Source organism: Anas acuta, chromosome 2, assembly GCF_963932015.1.
Source record: "Anas acuta chromosome 2, bAnaAcu1.1, whole genome shotgun sequence".
Classification (NCBI taxonomy): domain Eukaryota; kingdom Metazoa; phylum Chordata; class Aves; order Anseriformes; family Anatidae; genus Anas; species Anas acuta.
In genome coordinates this window covers 50,473,765-50,490,233 of record NC_088980.1, presented here as the reverse complement: position 1 = coordinate 50,490,233, position 16,469 = coordinate 50,473,765, and the positions used below count along the sequence as shown (strand labels likewise).

The window sequence follows — 16,469 nt, the reverse complement described above, 5'->3', positions numbered from 1 at the left end:
CTTCAATAAATTTTCAAACAGTTTTGAGACAAGTTGCATAGCCTAAAGGATATTCTTTTTCCAGACGTTCTGTGAAAAAGTTTCCTTGTTTAATGTTCCCAGCATGGGAAGGGCAGAGCATGAGCTAAATTCTAACTAGACAACAATAATTCACTGGGCTTTGTGAGGGAACAAATTCAGAGGAGATCAAGCTCCACTGATTCTGCTGAGATATTAATTGTTGGGGAGGGCAGTTTTTTTTTTTTTATTTTTATTTTTTTATTTTTTATTTTTTATTTTATTTTTCAACTTCAGCATGGTGGTCTGACCGCAGTTCTAAATGTAAGAATTTTGAATTTTGTGTGGTTGTTATTTTTAAGCCTGGTTATTTAAGAATAGTGTAAATTGTTCAACAATATTTTCAACCATAAGTCTAAATACATTTTTAGTATGGTAAGACAACAACTACAATTGTTTAATATGGTAAGACAATTGAATATTTAAAAACTGGATAAACTGCCTTATTCCAAATAAACTGTACTGTTAAGAAATACAAAAAGGAATGTTCTCTGCTTCTAGTTCAATTTGTATGCCTATGATAATGCAATCTCTTTTTGTTATACAAGTAAATAAAATGGTGTCATGCTTGTGACTCCTTAATGAAGCATTAGATTTGAAAATGATTGTATTGTGAGACAATGATATTGCTGGTATTGTCATGAAAAGAGAGGAATGCATAATTTAGCAAATGTTAATAGCACAAGTAGTGTATTTCTAAGTTCACATCAGGATGTAATGAAATTTTTCCCAAATGCATCTGCAAAAAAAAAAAACAACTTTCATTTACTGTTACTGACATCTCCTTTTAGTATTAACCATTATGATTGCAAGCCAGTTCTGCTTGCTTCTTCATTAGATCAAACTTCTGATCGAGAATTTTGTATGCATCTTAAAAAGTCTGAGAAAGACAGGATACCAAAAGCAGTTGTTTATCTGTTGTTGCTGTTGTTGAGATAGCACAGAAATAAATTCTGAGTATGAATGCCGTATTATTAATAAATTAACTAAAATCTCTCCAAAATAGGTAATGTAGAAAGACTGTAACTGATGGATAAGTTAGTTTTGTAAATAGCTGTTGGTAGTGCCAGCTAGCAGATTTGGTTGAGCATGGCGCTTGTTCTCGTGGGGGACTTCAACTTCCCTGACATATCCTGGAAGCACAACACAGCCCAGAGAAGCAGTCTAGGAGGTTTCTGGAGAGCATGGAAGATCACTTCCTGACGCAGCTGGTTAGTGAGCCTACCAGGGGTGGTGCCTTTCTAGACCTTCTCTTCACAAACAGAGAAGGACTGGTGGAGGATGTGATTGTCGGGAGCTGTCTTGGGCAGAGTGACCATGAAATGGTGGAGTTCACTATTCTTGGCGAGGCCAGGAAGGGGACCAGTAAAACCGCTGTATTGGACTTCCAGAGGGCTGACTTTGTGCTGCTGAGGACACTGGTTGGTAGAGTCCCTTGGGAGGTGGTTCTGAAGGGCAGAGGAGTCCAGGCAGGCTGGGTGCTCTTCAAGAAAGAAATCTTAATGGCGCAGGAGCGGACTGTCCCCACGTGCCCACAGACGAGCTGGCAGGGAAGAAGACCGGCCTGGCTCAACAAAGAATTGTGGCTTGAGCTTAGGAGAAAAAAGAGGGTTTATAATCTTTGGGAAAAAGGGCGGGCCACTGAGGAGGACTATAAGGATGTTACGAAGCTGTGCAGGGACAAAATTAGAAAGTCCAAAGCTCTTCTGGAGCTCAATCTGGCTACTGCCGTTAAAGATAACAAAAAACGTTTTTACAAATACATCAACACAAAAAGGAGGACTAAAGAGAATCTCCATCCTTTACTGGATGCGGGGGAAACATTGTTACAAAAAATGAGGATAAGGCGGAGGTGCTCAATGCCTTCTTTGCCTCAGTCTTTAGCGGCAATACCAGTTGTTCTCTGGATACCCAGTACCCTGAGCTGGTGGAAGGGGATGGGGAGCAGGATGTGGCCCTCACTATCCATGAGGAAATGGTTGGTGACCTGCTACGGCACTTGGATGTGTGCAAGTCAATGGGGCCGGATGGGATCCACCCGAGGGTAATGAGAGAACTGGCAGAGGAGCTGGCCAAGCCCCTATCCATCATTTATCAGCAGTCCTGGCTATCGGGGGAGGTCCCAGTCGACTGGCGGCTAGCAAACGTGATGCCCATCTACAAGAAGGGCCGGAGGGCAGGGCCAGAGGGCAGACCCAGGGAACTATAGGCCTGCCAGTTTGACCTCAGTGCCAGGGAAGCTCATGGAGCAGATTATCTTGAGTGTCATCACACGGCACTTACAGGGCCACCAGGTGATCAGGCCCAGTCAGCATGGGTTTATGAAAGGCAGGTCCTGCTTGACGAACCTGATCTCCTTCTATGACAAAGTGACGCGCTTGGTGGATGAGGGAAAGGCTGTGGATGTGGTCTATCTTGACTTCAGCAAGGCTTTTGACACCCTTTCCCACAGCATTCTCCTCAAGAAACTGGCTGCTCTTGGCTTGGACTGGCGCACGCTTCGTTGGGTTAGAAACTGGCTGGATAGCCGGGCCCAAAGAGTTGTGGTAAATGGAGCCAAATCCAGTTAGAGGCCGGTCACTAGTGGCGTTCCCCAGGGCTCGGTGCTGGGGCCGGTCCTCTTTAACATCTTCATCAATGATCTGGACGAGGGCATTGAGTGCACCCTCAGTAAGTTTGCAGATGACACCAAGCTAGGTGCATGTGTCGATCTGCTTGAGGGTAGGAAGGCTCTGCAGGAGGATCTGGATAGGCTGGACTGATGGGCTGAGGTCAACTGCATGAAGTTCAACAAGGCCAAGTGCCGGGTCCTGCACCTGGGGAGCAATAACCCCAAGCAGAGCTACAGGCTGGGAGATGAGTGGTTGGAGAGCTGCCAGGCAGAGAAGGACCTGGGGGTGATGGTTGATAGTCGGCTGAATATGAGCCAGCAGTGTGCTCAGGTGGCCAAGAAGGCCAACAACATAAGAAACACTGTGACCAGCAGGGCTAGGGAAGTGATCGTCCCCCTGTACTCAGCTCTGGTGAGGCCGCACCTCGAGTACTGTGTTCAGTTTTGGGCCCCTCGCTACAAGAAGGACATTGAGGTGCTCGAGCGAGTCCAGAGAAGGGCGACGAAGCTGGTGAGGGGTCTGAAGAACAAGTCCTACGAGGAGCGGCTGAGGGAGCTGGGCTTGTTCAGCCTGGAGAAGAGGAGGCTCAGGGGCGACCTTATTGCTCTCTACAGGTACCTCAAAGGAGGCTGTAGCGAGGTGGGGGTTGGCCTGTTCTCCCACGTGCCTGGTGACAGAACGAGGGGGAATGGGCTAAAGTTGCGCTGGGGGAGTTTTAGGTTGGATCTTAGGAAGAACTTCTTTACTGAAAGGGTTGTTAGACATTGGAACAGGCTGCCCAGGGAAGTGGTGGAGTCACCATCCCTGGAGGTCTTTAGAAGATGTTTAGCTGTAGAGCTTACGGATATGGTTTAGTGGGGACTGTTAGTGTTAGGTCAGAGGTTGGACTCGATGATCTGGAGGTCTCTTCCAACCTAGAAATTCTGTGATTCTGTGATTCTGTGATATGGTTTCCAGTTGGTCTGAGTTTGATATCTAGATTGCAGTGCTAAATGTAGTTCAGCTCGTACATGCTTTCTGCTCTATCCATCTTCCCCACCTAACCTTTTTAAGACATTTTTTTTCTTAAATTCTACATAAGGAATATCTCGTATTCTAACTGTAGCTACATGTATTATTAAAGAGTTTTTCAGCTTCAATGGATATATGCTTTTCCTTTTCCTTCACTCCAAGTAGTGGTCACTTTCCACATCTTGTTAGTTATCTAGCATTGATTTCCCTTGGTGTCTGGTATGGTCTATTCTGTTTGGGCTTTTTGAAGTAACTGATGCAAGCTTTCTGTTTTTTTCAATTGGGGATATTTTGCCCTAAGTCTTGCAATAATATACACTCAATTACTTTTCTTCTTCACTGTTAGATTTTGCTTCTTTTACTTATTTATTTATTTATTAAAGTGAAGACTGTCATTTGTGCTCTTAAAATGTATCTTAAAGTAAGTGGTACTGTTGCAGGCAGTTGGTGATAGTATCTGTACTTTGCTCTCTGGATATTGCTGTTTTCAGGAGAGGAGTTGCAGGGTGGTTTTCCAAACTGCAGTCTCCTTGGTGTGGGAGTAATGTGCTCTGGGACTGTGCGTATCACCTCTGTCTGACCACCTTTGTAAGTCTAGGGCAGTAAGAGTGGGATGATCTCTTTCCCCCATTTCAGTTTATTGGTTTTAGCCTCTTTCACTTAGGGTCACTATTGTAGTAGATTTGTTATTTAGCAGGGTTTTAGCACAGCTGCTCTGCATGTGTCTGCGTACTCAGCTGGCAGCAGAACTCTCTCAATGTCCTACAGGAAACAAGATTTGTACGGAAAGAGCAGGGCTGTCAGGGTAATATGCCACAGGAAGAGAACAGAGGTTAAGGGGAAAGTTCTCTCTGGATAGCAAAGAATTTGCAAATTAAAATCCTGAATAATTATAGAATAGAGGTAAAATAAACAGTAAGTACCTCCTCCCAAAGATCTCTACTGCTGAAAAAAACTTTTTCATTCTAGCCCATCTGACTTGCTAGAATTTAACTGGGGAAGCCAACGCTGACTGTAAATCTTGCTTGCCAGTTTAGCCATGAACACTTTATCAGGATATACTTCAGAGTACTTCCTGACAAACTTGTATCGTCAGGCAACTTAGAGTCAAATATGTAGGTTCTCCATATATTAAGCTTTAAAAATGTTGAGAAGTCATTTGTTTCTTACTAATTTATTTTTTGCTTTAAATTTGTGGAAAAATTATTTTAATCCCGACATACTACTTATTTAAATATTAATCTGTTGGTATTTGTTTGAGAATCTTAAAACGAAACTGCTTAGATCATTTTAATTGAATAAACAAGAAAATGCAAGTGTGAAAAGATAATTGGATGAAATAATTTGTTCATTTTAACATGATTTATTTTACCTGTCATTAACTCTTCTTGAATGCTCCAGCTGGTGGAAATAAATTATTATATCTTATTCTCATTTTCAACTTTTGAAGTATAAACATTGCTTGTGAAGAAGAGCAAATCAAAACAAATATTGTACTTCGTACTGACTGCATTTTTGTGCTTCATTTGAAGGTCATTCTGTGAGACTGCTGGGTCAGAAAAAGGATAATGGAAAACGTTTGGGTGGAGCACGACTGGATTTGCCAAAGATCAGGAAGAATCCACTGATAGAAATCATTTCCATCAATACAGGGTAAGAATCTTCTGAACTTATAAAATATTCAGGACTGCTGAGAAATTCTGCTTATCTCTTTCTGTAGATCTGGTGCATAACTTCTAAGTAACACAGGAAGAGGAAGGATGACCACTTGTAAATAGTAAATGATTCCAAATGGCATTCTTTCTGGAAAATAAATCTCTACTTATTTAGGTGCAAGACTTCTGGTGTTCAGGGCTGCATTCAGTCATGCAGTCCTGATTGTTCATCTAACTGTTTTTCAAAAGAAAAAATCCAAAAAGCTTTTATAGGTTTTTTCATCTTTTCCCTTATCTTTTTCGTCTTATTCTTCTGAAATATCATTTGTAATTTACTAAGATAAACACCTGTTTGTAAACACCTGTTTGTCAACCCAAATGTATAAATGGCTAAATTAGATATATTTGTTTCTTGCCCCTCTAAAATGTTTCTAAGAGTTTTCATGCTCATCTTTAAGCCTTTGCTCTGTTTGAATAAACTAGTCTTTGCCTATCAAGCAACTGTAGATGCCTGTTTCTCTATAAGATTATGAGAATTTTTCTGCTCTGTATTTCTGCTTTTAGGAATTCTATCTGTAATCTCTTTCCCTTCATGCTTTCCTTTTCTCCACTCAGTTATCTACCATTTGGCCAGTTTTCTAAAAACAGACCAAAACATACCTCTTCCCATTTTTCCCATCTTTTTCAATTTACATAGTAATTTCCCAGCTGGCGAATATAAAATGTGCTACTCTAGACATCCCAGGTAGGTGAGAACTTACTGCCTAGAGGACAAAAAACAAACAAACAAAAAAAAACAGTGGTAGACCTTAGCTCGTTTTAAATTTAGTCTAACAGTTTCATAACTGTCTCATAAACCAGTTTAGCTACTATCCTCCTCCTTTTCTTTACATAATCTTTCCTTCATAATTTGATGTAAAAGCTAGTGTTCTATTTAGAACAGAATATCAGTTCAAGACTTAATGTGGTTATTTTTCTCCCTCTGACCATAAATGTATGGGTGACTTTTTCATATTTTTGTATTGTAATACTTTTTTAAACTGCAGACTCATGCATTGATTGTTTTTGAAGTCTACATATGAGCTCTTCTGGTACAGTTATTTGAAGTGTTCTAAATTTTTCTTTCCCTGTTGTCTTTCCTATAGATGACTTTTCTGTGCCTGTGTGATCAAAATCCTTTTCTTGATTAAAAATAAGCAAAGTATTGTTTTATATTTGGTTATGTCTAAGTTTCAGATGATACCTGCTTTTCTTTTCCATCGATACTTATAACAATATAATTTAACAATACATTTCTAGTTGTAAATGTCAAGGTTGTAAACTAATTTATCCATGGTCTTGCTTACATGTCTTTTGATTTCTAATAGTACATTGAAGATTGTACTGGAAATAATAGGTTTTACTAGGCTAGCCTAATTATAGAAGTTAATAGAAACAGGCTACTGTAGGATGTATGTACTATGCAGCTGATGAATACCAACCTTTATTATTATTATTTTTTTTTTTTACAGATTTTTTGATTTGTTTTTATCTCGAACATGTTTTCATATTGGTTAAGACAAACAAACAAAGTATTCTAAAAATGTTCAAACTGTAGGCCATTAACATCTCACAAAGATGTTAACTTGGGAAGACCTCTTATTTAAGACATGACAGTTTACAAACCCTTATTACTCTAATTACTGCTGTTATTGCTGTTATTAGGTCAATATGATATCTATTTCATACTGTAGAATAACCTAAAAAATAGTAGAAGCCACAAAATAGATTTATTTCATGGAGAATGAAGTCAAATATGGACCAGAGTTTTGAAAACGGTGAACACACAGGTCAGTTGCATGAGGCACCTGAATTACCTTGCATCCTATTCTTTATTACAAAGTATGCTCAGGGAATCCTTTCTCTGTTGAAATGCAGGTTATTACTTTCTTATTTCCTTCTCTTCCTTTCTTCCCCCTCCCCACTCTCTCCTCCTGTGTATTACAGGTGACTTTCTTGCTAGCGTGGGGTTTGAAAATTAAACTGTAGCTGTACAAAGGCAGCAGCATTCAGTTTTCTCAAATTGGAATAATATAACCAGTGAAGAACAAAGCATAGTATGTGTTATTTATTGTGATCTGACTCTGTTCATTCTGTCAGCTTTGCCTTAGTAATCTACTTTTGATGATTTTTAGTAGAGTGCTCTTTACTGAGAAATGAACTTGGATCAGACCGGAAGGCCTTAAAATAATAAGAAATACCTAGTTAAAAAGGGTGATCTCCATTTGGGAAATGCGTTTGTCTGGTGTCATTGATTGATAAGAGTCTGGGGTCAGCATGAGCAGGGCTGCTTGGTGAAGGAGGATGAGAAGGGGCTGGAGGGTGCCACTAACCCACAGTGCCCTCACCACCAGGACACAGCGCCAGGCGACCTCAGCCCTGTGGGCAGTGCTCGCACTGGTGGCAGGAGCCATTTACAGTCCCTGACATGGCAAACAATTAACCAGAAACAGGCACGGGGCTAGAAGCAGGTACACTAAATCCAGGGAAGGGTTGGGGATGCAGGCCTGAGCTTAACTGGGGCTCCTCGCCCCGAGGGGTCTGGTGGAGATGGCAGCTGGGGATGTTGGGGCAGTTAAGGCCTGTTGGTGCCCTCAGGGCTGTGACAGGTGGCGGTCTGTTACCATTTAGTCTGGGTCTTAACGGGCTCTCAGCCTTTTCTGAGAGGCTTGTTGGGACATGTGTATCCTTCAGCCCCGAAACACTGGAGTCATTGATGCCTCATGCTAACCCCTTTCCCTCTTCAGTAATACAAATAACTTTATGTATGTGGACACCTGCCAGCTGGAACTGTTCTCAGTGTGCACGAGGGCCAGTTTATTTCTGGGAGTCTGTAAGCTTGCTGGCTACAAGAGTCAGAGAGATCATAATAAAACCGTGTCTGAGTACATGGGCACAGTTGAAATGAGAAAAAAACAAAACAAAAACAACAACCAAAAAAAAAAAAAAGCCATCAAATAAGATTTGATTCTTAACTCAAGATGGTGTCAAATTCTCCCCAGCAATTCTGACTTGGGGCTTCTACTTACTGATTGTTTCTTCCCTCAAGCATGCAGGAGAAAAAAAAATCCTGTCCCAAAAGATTCTGTCCTTGTATAACCATAAACTTTTTTCTTGCCCATATATCCCTTTCAATGTTAATTTTCCCTGGACGGCTGTTGTATATGAGCCTGCTCAATTGTTCTGTCTAATGAATCATCTGTCCTGCCAAGGGACAAGGACATCGTCTCCTCTAGAATATGCAGTCAGTAATAATAATAATAAAACAAAACAAAGAAAAGACACGTAAAACACACAAAAATTAGATATGGGATATCTGTGGAGGTAAGTGCTGTGCCACCCAGCTCAGGGTTCTCACACAGTAACACACTTATCCTTAAAATGATGTTGCTACATCTTTAAAAGGACCTGGTCCAACATTTAACTTTTTAAATGAATTTTATCTTTTAAGTACGGTTGCTCTGAGGCTTTCTGTTATCTCGTTTAGAAATCCAAGCTATCTTCATCTGTTTAATTTACCATGTCAGTTTGTGATTCTGTCAATAAACTGTGACTCTAGAGAAAACCTTGCATCCCAGGAGCAATGTTTCTGAGTTCCTGAGTGCATTTCCAAAGACTCTGTGGTGAGTACCACAACAGGGGCACAAAGGACTTAAAAGGCGTCTCTGAAACACTAATATACATTAGTGAATCTTAATTTTTCCATGTGTCTAATACCATAAGAAAGTTTTACTATCCCAGTATCCCATATATACTTTAGGTTGACCTCCATAATCTTTCCCTAATGAAAAATGTCCATTTCTTCCTATATTGTTTGCTTTTACCAATTATCACTTACAAAAATTACTTCAATATTTTCCATACCAATCATTCTTTTCTTTTTTTTTTTTTTCTATGTAAAAGCCAGTTAATGAAAATCCACAATTCTAGCAGAGCTTGGATAGTTGTTTTCATATCTAGTGAGTTCTACAATGATATTAATAGATTGGAGCCTAGAAACAGTGATTTGTGCCCATCCCCCAGAATCATTTTCTGCTTTGAATTAAGTTTATGTAGTTGAATCTTCTTCACTTTTTTTTGTTTATGTCCTAAGCATGTATTTTGCAGGTCATATTGCTGAATCAAGCAAGGTAATGGTAGACTAGCATGCTAAATACTCTTTAGAGAGAAGGCATAAAGATGTTTACTAATTTCCTAATGTGCCAGTTTACTAATTCCCTCTGCCAGTTTTTGAAGTAAGAAATAGAAATGTTCTGAAATCCAGTTTGCTTTACAGGTTCATTTTGGTCTATAGAAAAATCTTACTTTCTCTTCATGATCTAATCTTAATTAGTGCCAGTCTCATAATCTATCTACCCACTCAGACAACTCTCTTTAGTGGAATGAAAACTTGGTCTTCAACCTTTTATTTGAGTAGTTCTGTATTCTCTATTTCATAACTTGGACTGTTAGTTATTGATGTACCTGTGTTGATGTACCATGGCTTTAGCTCCCCTTTATCCTGCTGCTGCTGCCCATGTACACTTCAAGTATGATTTTATTTGTCCTTTTCCTGTTTAACAACTTTGCTGGTGACATGGGCAGTGGGATTAAGAGCACCCTCAGCAAGTTTGCTGACGACAGCAAGCTGTGTGGTATGGTCAACATGCTGAAGGGAAGGGATGCCATCCAGAGGGACCCAGACAGGCTTGAGAGGTGGGCCTATGTGAATCTCATGAAATTCAAGAAGGCCAAGTGCAAGGTCCTGCGCCTGGGCCTGGGCAATCGTAAGCACAAATACAGGCTGGGTGGCGAATGGAACTGGGTGGTCTTTAAGGTCCTTTTCTGACCCAAATCATTCTGTGGTTCTATAATCCTATGCCTTGGGAAGCATGAAGGGAGTACAGTACGAGTTCTATGAGCTGGACATGAGCCCACACTAGAAGCTATGGTTGGGTAGGTTGCACATGCATCCACTGAAGTGCTTTCTGTACTCTCAAGCTTCTGTCTTTTTTTTTTCTTTTTTCTTCTAGAGCAGGTAAGCTACTGTGCTGCTGATACAGCTGCCTAGAAAAGAAATCTGAGCACATCTACAGGATGTTCAGAAATAAAAAGAGTATAGCAAAGTGTGAGTGTGTGTTTTAGTTAACTCGAGAGCTAAGAACTGTTACAGTCCATGATAAGTTGCACTGTGGGCATACCCAAAGAGTCAGGTCTCCGTCCAAGTTTCCTATTGTTATCAATCACCTGAAAACACTTTGTGAATCCCTTGTAGTCTCATGGTCTTGTCACTTTTTTTGGCTGAATTATTAAGCTACTCATAGGGCAGGGAACTGTTTAACATTACAAATGCAGATTGCTGGGCTGATATAACTCAAAAGGAGAAGATCTACATTGATGCCAACAGTACTGTGTTATTCAGTGGATACTCTGAATGTTAAAGAAATGCAGACTTTCTTTTCAAGACTGTCCTTTCTTGCAAACATGAGAATGAACATATGTAGTAACGTTCTTAGAAGCTTCTTTAGAAGTCCTTGATACTTCTTGTTTTGTTGTATTTTTCTGTGCTGTGCTTTGAAGTTCTGTGTTGGTGGTCATTCAAAATGCTTCTAAGCTGATGATGGATCGCAATGTAGCAAAAGAATTTATGTACATATCTATATGCAGTTCTGCTTACAGCACAGTTTCTTTTGTGAATCAGGTGATCTAAAATTCATCATTAAACAGATAAGCTGTAGAGTTACTGTCATCAATCCTGACATTCACAGGCAAGAATATTTCACTGGTTATGAATTATGAAAGGTTAAAATTTTGTGCTTTCATCATTTTCTGTCATAAGCAGTTTTTCAGTTTTATGATGAGTTAGGGAATATGAGGATTGAATTTTCTTCAAGAGTTGCATTTTAATTTTGTATGAGGTCACATAATATTCTCTCTATAATATTGCATTTCAACATTTGTTTAGGATCAAGTAATTCTGCTTTTTTTTTTTTAATTCTGCCCCAAAACGACAAACTGAAAGTGAAATACTTTCAGCTCTATAATTTTAATGTAGATATCTGAAAGAAATATATTTGATTTAGTTAACTTTTCCCACATTCTAGACATTCATAGTGCTGCATGTTTTTCTCCTTGTTATTGATGGTTATTATCTAGGTATCTGTGATGCCATTAGATAACAAAAAATGTAAATAAATAAATATATATATATAAAATAAAAATCTGATAAGAGATGAAAGTCTTTGGTGGTATGTGTAGATTGATTTTGCTGTAGGTCGTTGTTGAATCAGCACATTTCAGACTCTTTTCATTATTAAAAGTGGATCAGATTCCTTCTCTTTAATTACTGTTGATGGTTGATATCTCATGGACAAGAAATATCAGCAGCTTTCCACATAAGGCAGTAGGCAGAGAGGCAGTGGCATCATCTCAGAAATAGGGGGCTTACAAACAAAAAGATTGGGAATGAATTATGTGTCTCTGCCTCCTCTGATGGAGGAATAATTACTGCTTTGGAGTCATTTGATGTCAGTACAGTGGCAGATGTGTAGATCCCAGTTAGAACAGTATTTATTCCTTTGCAAGCCTAAGGTTCCCCAGTGACAGAAATTGAGGTTCTTGGGCATGAAAAAGAAATTCATCAGTGAAAAATTCATCTAGTTATTAATCTGAGAGTGCTGAAATAAGTGTTAACCAGGCTCAGATGCAGGAGCCTCAGGGACAATGACACAGGATTGAACTGTAGCAAACACAGAGTTGGGAGACTGCTCTGATGAATCTACCTTTCTTCAAAGTTCAGACTGTCTCTTTCATTTTTTGTCTCTTTCATTTTTTGTCAGCTAGAGTAAGTGACTGGCTTTGTTGAGATGTTTTTTTCCTTCATGGTTGTTCTATACGCATTGTTCTTGTCCAGTTGTATGACTGGGATGCTGAGCAGCTGCCTTACAGTGGCTTGGGCTTAGAGTAATGATCCCACAATATCTTGCTCTTCTGCTCAAGAGTTTCGCTCTTCTCCAGAAGTCATGTGCTCTTCCCCTCCTGTTACAATACTACTTTTATATGAGACCAGTCTTACCCAGGTACATGGTTTAGTGGATGATATTGGTGGTAGGGGAGTGGTTGTACTTGATGATTCTATGATCACAGTGACTGCAGATCTACACAGTCATTTGGCACTGTGCAGCCCCCTGTAAGAAATGTAATGTGGTCATAAACCAGGTGGGAGTGAGTTATTAAAAAAAGAAAAAAGTCACTCTGTGTTGATTAACTACTGTTGATTAATTTGCCATGGTCCAGCCTGGCTGAAGACCAATCATCCCTTATTTAAAAAGGCTATTTGACAAAGTAGTTTACAGATCAAATAGTATACAGAAGAATTTTTCTGATTAGGGTCACAAATTACTGTTTGGTAATGGCCTTAAAGAGGGGCCCTAGTTGTGACTGTTAGGTTCCTGACTTCTTGCAGTTGCCTGTTCTGCGTGTCCAGATTTTTGGCTAATTGAACAGTGGAGCAAGATTTTTATCTTTTTATGGCACTCAGCAAACATTATTGGCGTCCGTGGGTCCACCTCTTAGACGTGATGTGAATTCACAAAGCATTTTGGCTTCTCTATAGTTGGAATGAGTTTCCTAAAGGCACTATCTGGAAGCCATACCAAAATATCTTCGATTGCTCAGGCAAGGATATTGTTGCTTAAGTCTTAGAGCTTGTGAAACCTTTGCCCTCTTGTGCTGAAGTTAGTGGGATATTTGAGTAATAATCTGAAATTCAGAACTACCACTATTTATTTGGCTTTCTGTGTTTACTGATGTGAACTCCAACTTCTCCTCAGCACAATATTTTCCCTAGATAAAAATACAAAGAGACATGGAAAACAGACATCTTTCTGACATGTTAAAATTTGAATTAACTAATATTTGACAGTGATACTTGTTTTTTTGTCAACTGCTGAAATTCTTTTGTCTACTCAAGAGCCCCATAATGTTTTCAACATTTCCATATTCTCCTGAAATGCTGCTGCATCCATCTTGAATGAGTAGAGAGCCTGAACCACATTTTTTGTAAAATCATTGACTGAATGCTTACTTACAGGATGAATTCCATGTCTTCAGTTTAATTGATTTAGTTTGTTCATGAGTAACATATAGATTTAATGTATTTTAATGTTTAACCCTTCAAGATACTTCTGTGTCATATAACACCACCTATCATATTTACTTCAAGATAAATGCTTGGAGCAAACTCCCAAGAGAATATAGTGATATGATTACTTTGGCCCCATATTACTCTAGAATATATAAATGGGCACTTCATAACTGTTTAGCTTACCATCAATGACATGACAGAGTCTATCACGTCAATTACCCTCAGAAAACATAGGAAGTAGAAATCTTGAAAAGATGGTGTATATACTTTTGAAAGGAAACCTCTCCCCTAGAGCTTTTTTGGTTTATTTTAATTGATATTTGCATGTAGGTATATTTAGATACCAGATGTACTATACACTAGCCATGTATTTCAACTGTGCATGTACGATGCATCAATCTGTTTTACTCTGGAACAATTCACAAAATAACTTTCATAATGAGAATGATAGGTGGCACAATTGTGAGTATCTATATGGGAAGGCATTTTAATTTTAGTCGTAACATCTGAAAAAGCAAGTATTTCAAACCTTGCAGAAACCACACTGCTGTAACAGAGAGAAAAGGAAAAAGAGTTGTTTACAACAGAAAACTTTAACAGTCCACTTTATTGCCTAAGGTCTCTTTCCACTGCAACTTACTGTAACTTGCATCCAAGCTTATTATTTCCTAATTAGGTATTTAAATAGAGTATTGATTACAGTCTTTAAAAGATTGTACTTTTTAAATTATTGCTAATATTTTGTAATTACAATATTTCGTGTTTAAAGAATGGAATATAAAATACAAGTCTGCTACAGCCTCTGTAGATACTATGTGGTAACAATTTCACCGAGAGCATGGAAAAACTGTATTGTTTATCAGGAAGATGATTGGTGTGGATTGCATTCTCATTTTACCAACTGTCATGCTTGTAGTCATTTCAGTATCTCAGACCAGGTTAACTTTCAGTTCCCTGCGTGTCTGTTTTTCTGAATTCCCATTGCTGAGGATTCGCCTGCTCACCTGTGCTTTCTGATTCAGAATAAGTGAAAAATACCATTTTTCTCATTAATTCCCTTGAGCTGATTCTGTAAAAGAGCAATTTAATAAAATAGTAATGAAATCAATCAGACTGGGGCCAGGAAATATTGTTCCCTCTGTCCTGGTTTGTAGCTTGAATTCTGTATTGCCCCAGACATTGAAGGCATTCACAGCTGAGTTCTGAAGGGTAGGCTTGTACCTCTTTGAGTATAAAAGAAAAACAAAACAAAAAAACAAACAAACAAACAAAAAAAACAAAACCAGTTTGTTTTAACAAAACCAGTTTTAGCGTTTGTTTAGGGGCATTGCTCATATGTTGAAATCAACAGCTGAGGAGTTGCCCCTTTGGTTGTATTGGTGGAGGCAGCTGCAGTCCTCTGTGTTTGTCTTCAGTATCAGTCCTGGTCAACTTTGTTGGACTACCTGTGGTTAGTATGCCAACTCCCCTTCTGTAGCTGGGAATGATGCCTTCAATTTCTCTTACAGTTGTTATGTGGTAGTTTTGCCATTTGTACTGGTCTGTATTATACAAGATTGCTTTGAACAGTGAATACAATGTAGATGTTTTGCAAATGAAAGAAAAATGTTTATACACAATAAGTTTATTATATACCTGTGTTCAGTACGTAATAAGGGTATATACTTTTTACTATTTGACTGAATTAACATATTTTTTTATCATGTGGTTTATGATTTACCTGTCTGCTTTGTACACCTCTTCATTCTAATTTTTTGTGTCTTCACTGTATGAAAACAATTCTTTGAACTTCAGTTCTGTCCATGGGGTTTTAAGTAAAGGACTTGTGAAACTCTTTAGCTACATCACCTAAGTTTGATCACATGCTGTCTTAATTCAGTGGCAAAGTAATCCTGAATTGGATTTCTTTACTTTCCCTTTAGGGCTAGAGCATGATCCCTGCCAGGAGCCATTTTGAGATTGTTTTTTTGTTGTTGTTTACTTTGTTTTGCTTTTTAATAATTCAAAGGTCTTAAAAGATTTTATTATTTTTTTGCCAGCACATCAAATACCTGGAGCTGTGCCATCATTCATGGTATAGCACTTCAAGACTAGTAGTCCTTTCTCTGATTGTTTTTTCAGTGCTGGGATTAAATACTGTTTCAGCGGATCTAGGACAAGATGTTTTTTTTTTTTTTTTTTATAATTATTTTTATTTTAATGAACAGCATACGTTGTTTCCTGTTCTAAGAAATGTTCACTCATTCAGCCAATCCTTCATTAAGTCTATTGACATATGACACCTAAGACTTATTCCAAGAAATTGTTGTTTGTTTGGCATTATTTTAGTACTCAAGATGATATGTACTAGCAATTTCATCCTATTTGCTAATACTACTATTTCGCTGTTTTGATGATGATTAATTTTATTCCTGTTTCTTCAATGGTGCAATTTGATGATATGTCAAAGTACACTGGCCTCTACTCTGCATTATCTGTTTGGCTCCTTACGTAGTCCAGTCATATGCTGTTCTCATGCAGTGAGGTTTCTCAGTGAAGGCAGGACGTACATGTTGGTAAAGTGAAGTTCTTTGCCGTAGGCAAAAACCATTATGACACAGTGTTCATACGCAGCAAGAATTTCTGGCCTTGATTTCTTGCTGCGCAATGTTTTGTGCTCGTACTACTTCTTCAGCACTCAGTTTTTGAGAAATGTGTGCATGTGAACAAGATTGCTTGAGTTCTAAAACTAATTTTTCTGCTTCATGAAAACTTCCTCTTCTGAGTCTACTGAGTGTTTTCTGAATTGGGTTAGAAGAAAATAGTTTTGATTGTTTCCATTTTTGCAAATTCACCTCCCTTATGTTATTTCCTTTCAGCCTCACAAATCTTAACTTTTTCTGCATGTAGTACCATAATGAGTTTAAAATTGTCATCAAACCTTCTCCTTACATATTTTGGTAGATTTCCTTTTGCTCTTGTGCATCTCAT

General features: G+C 38.7%; 1 protein-coding gene across 7 annotated transcripts in view; it reads left to right on the top strand.

Annotated features, from left to right (window-relative positions):
* The window catches only part of CDKAL1 (CDK5 regulatory subunit associated protein 1 like 1), a 495,974-nt gene that overhangs the window by 154,778 nt on the left and 324,727 nt on the right, over positions 1-16,469 (top strand). For all 7 annotated transcript variants that reach the window (XM_068674727.1, XM_068674724.1, XM_068674723.1 and 4 more), the window contains one exon: positions 5,213-5,333. In XM_068674727.1, coding sequence (XP_068530828.1) covers positions 5,213-5,333 — 121 coding nt within the window. The remainder of the gene's footprint in view (positions 1-5,212; positions 5,334-16,469) is intronic.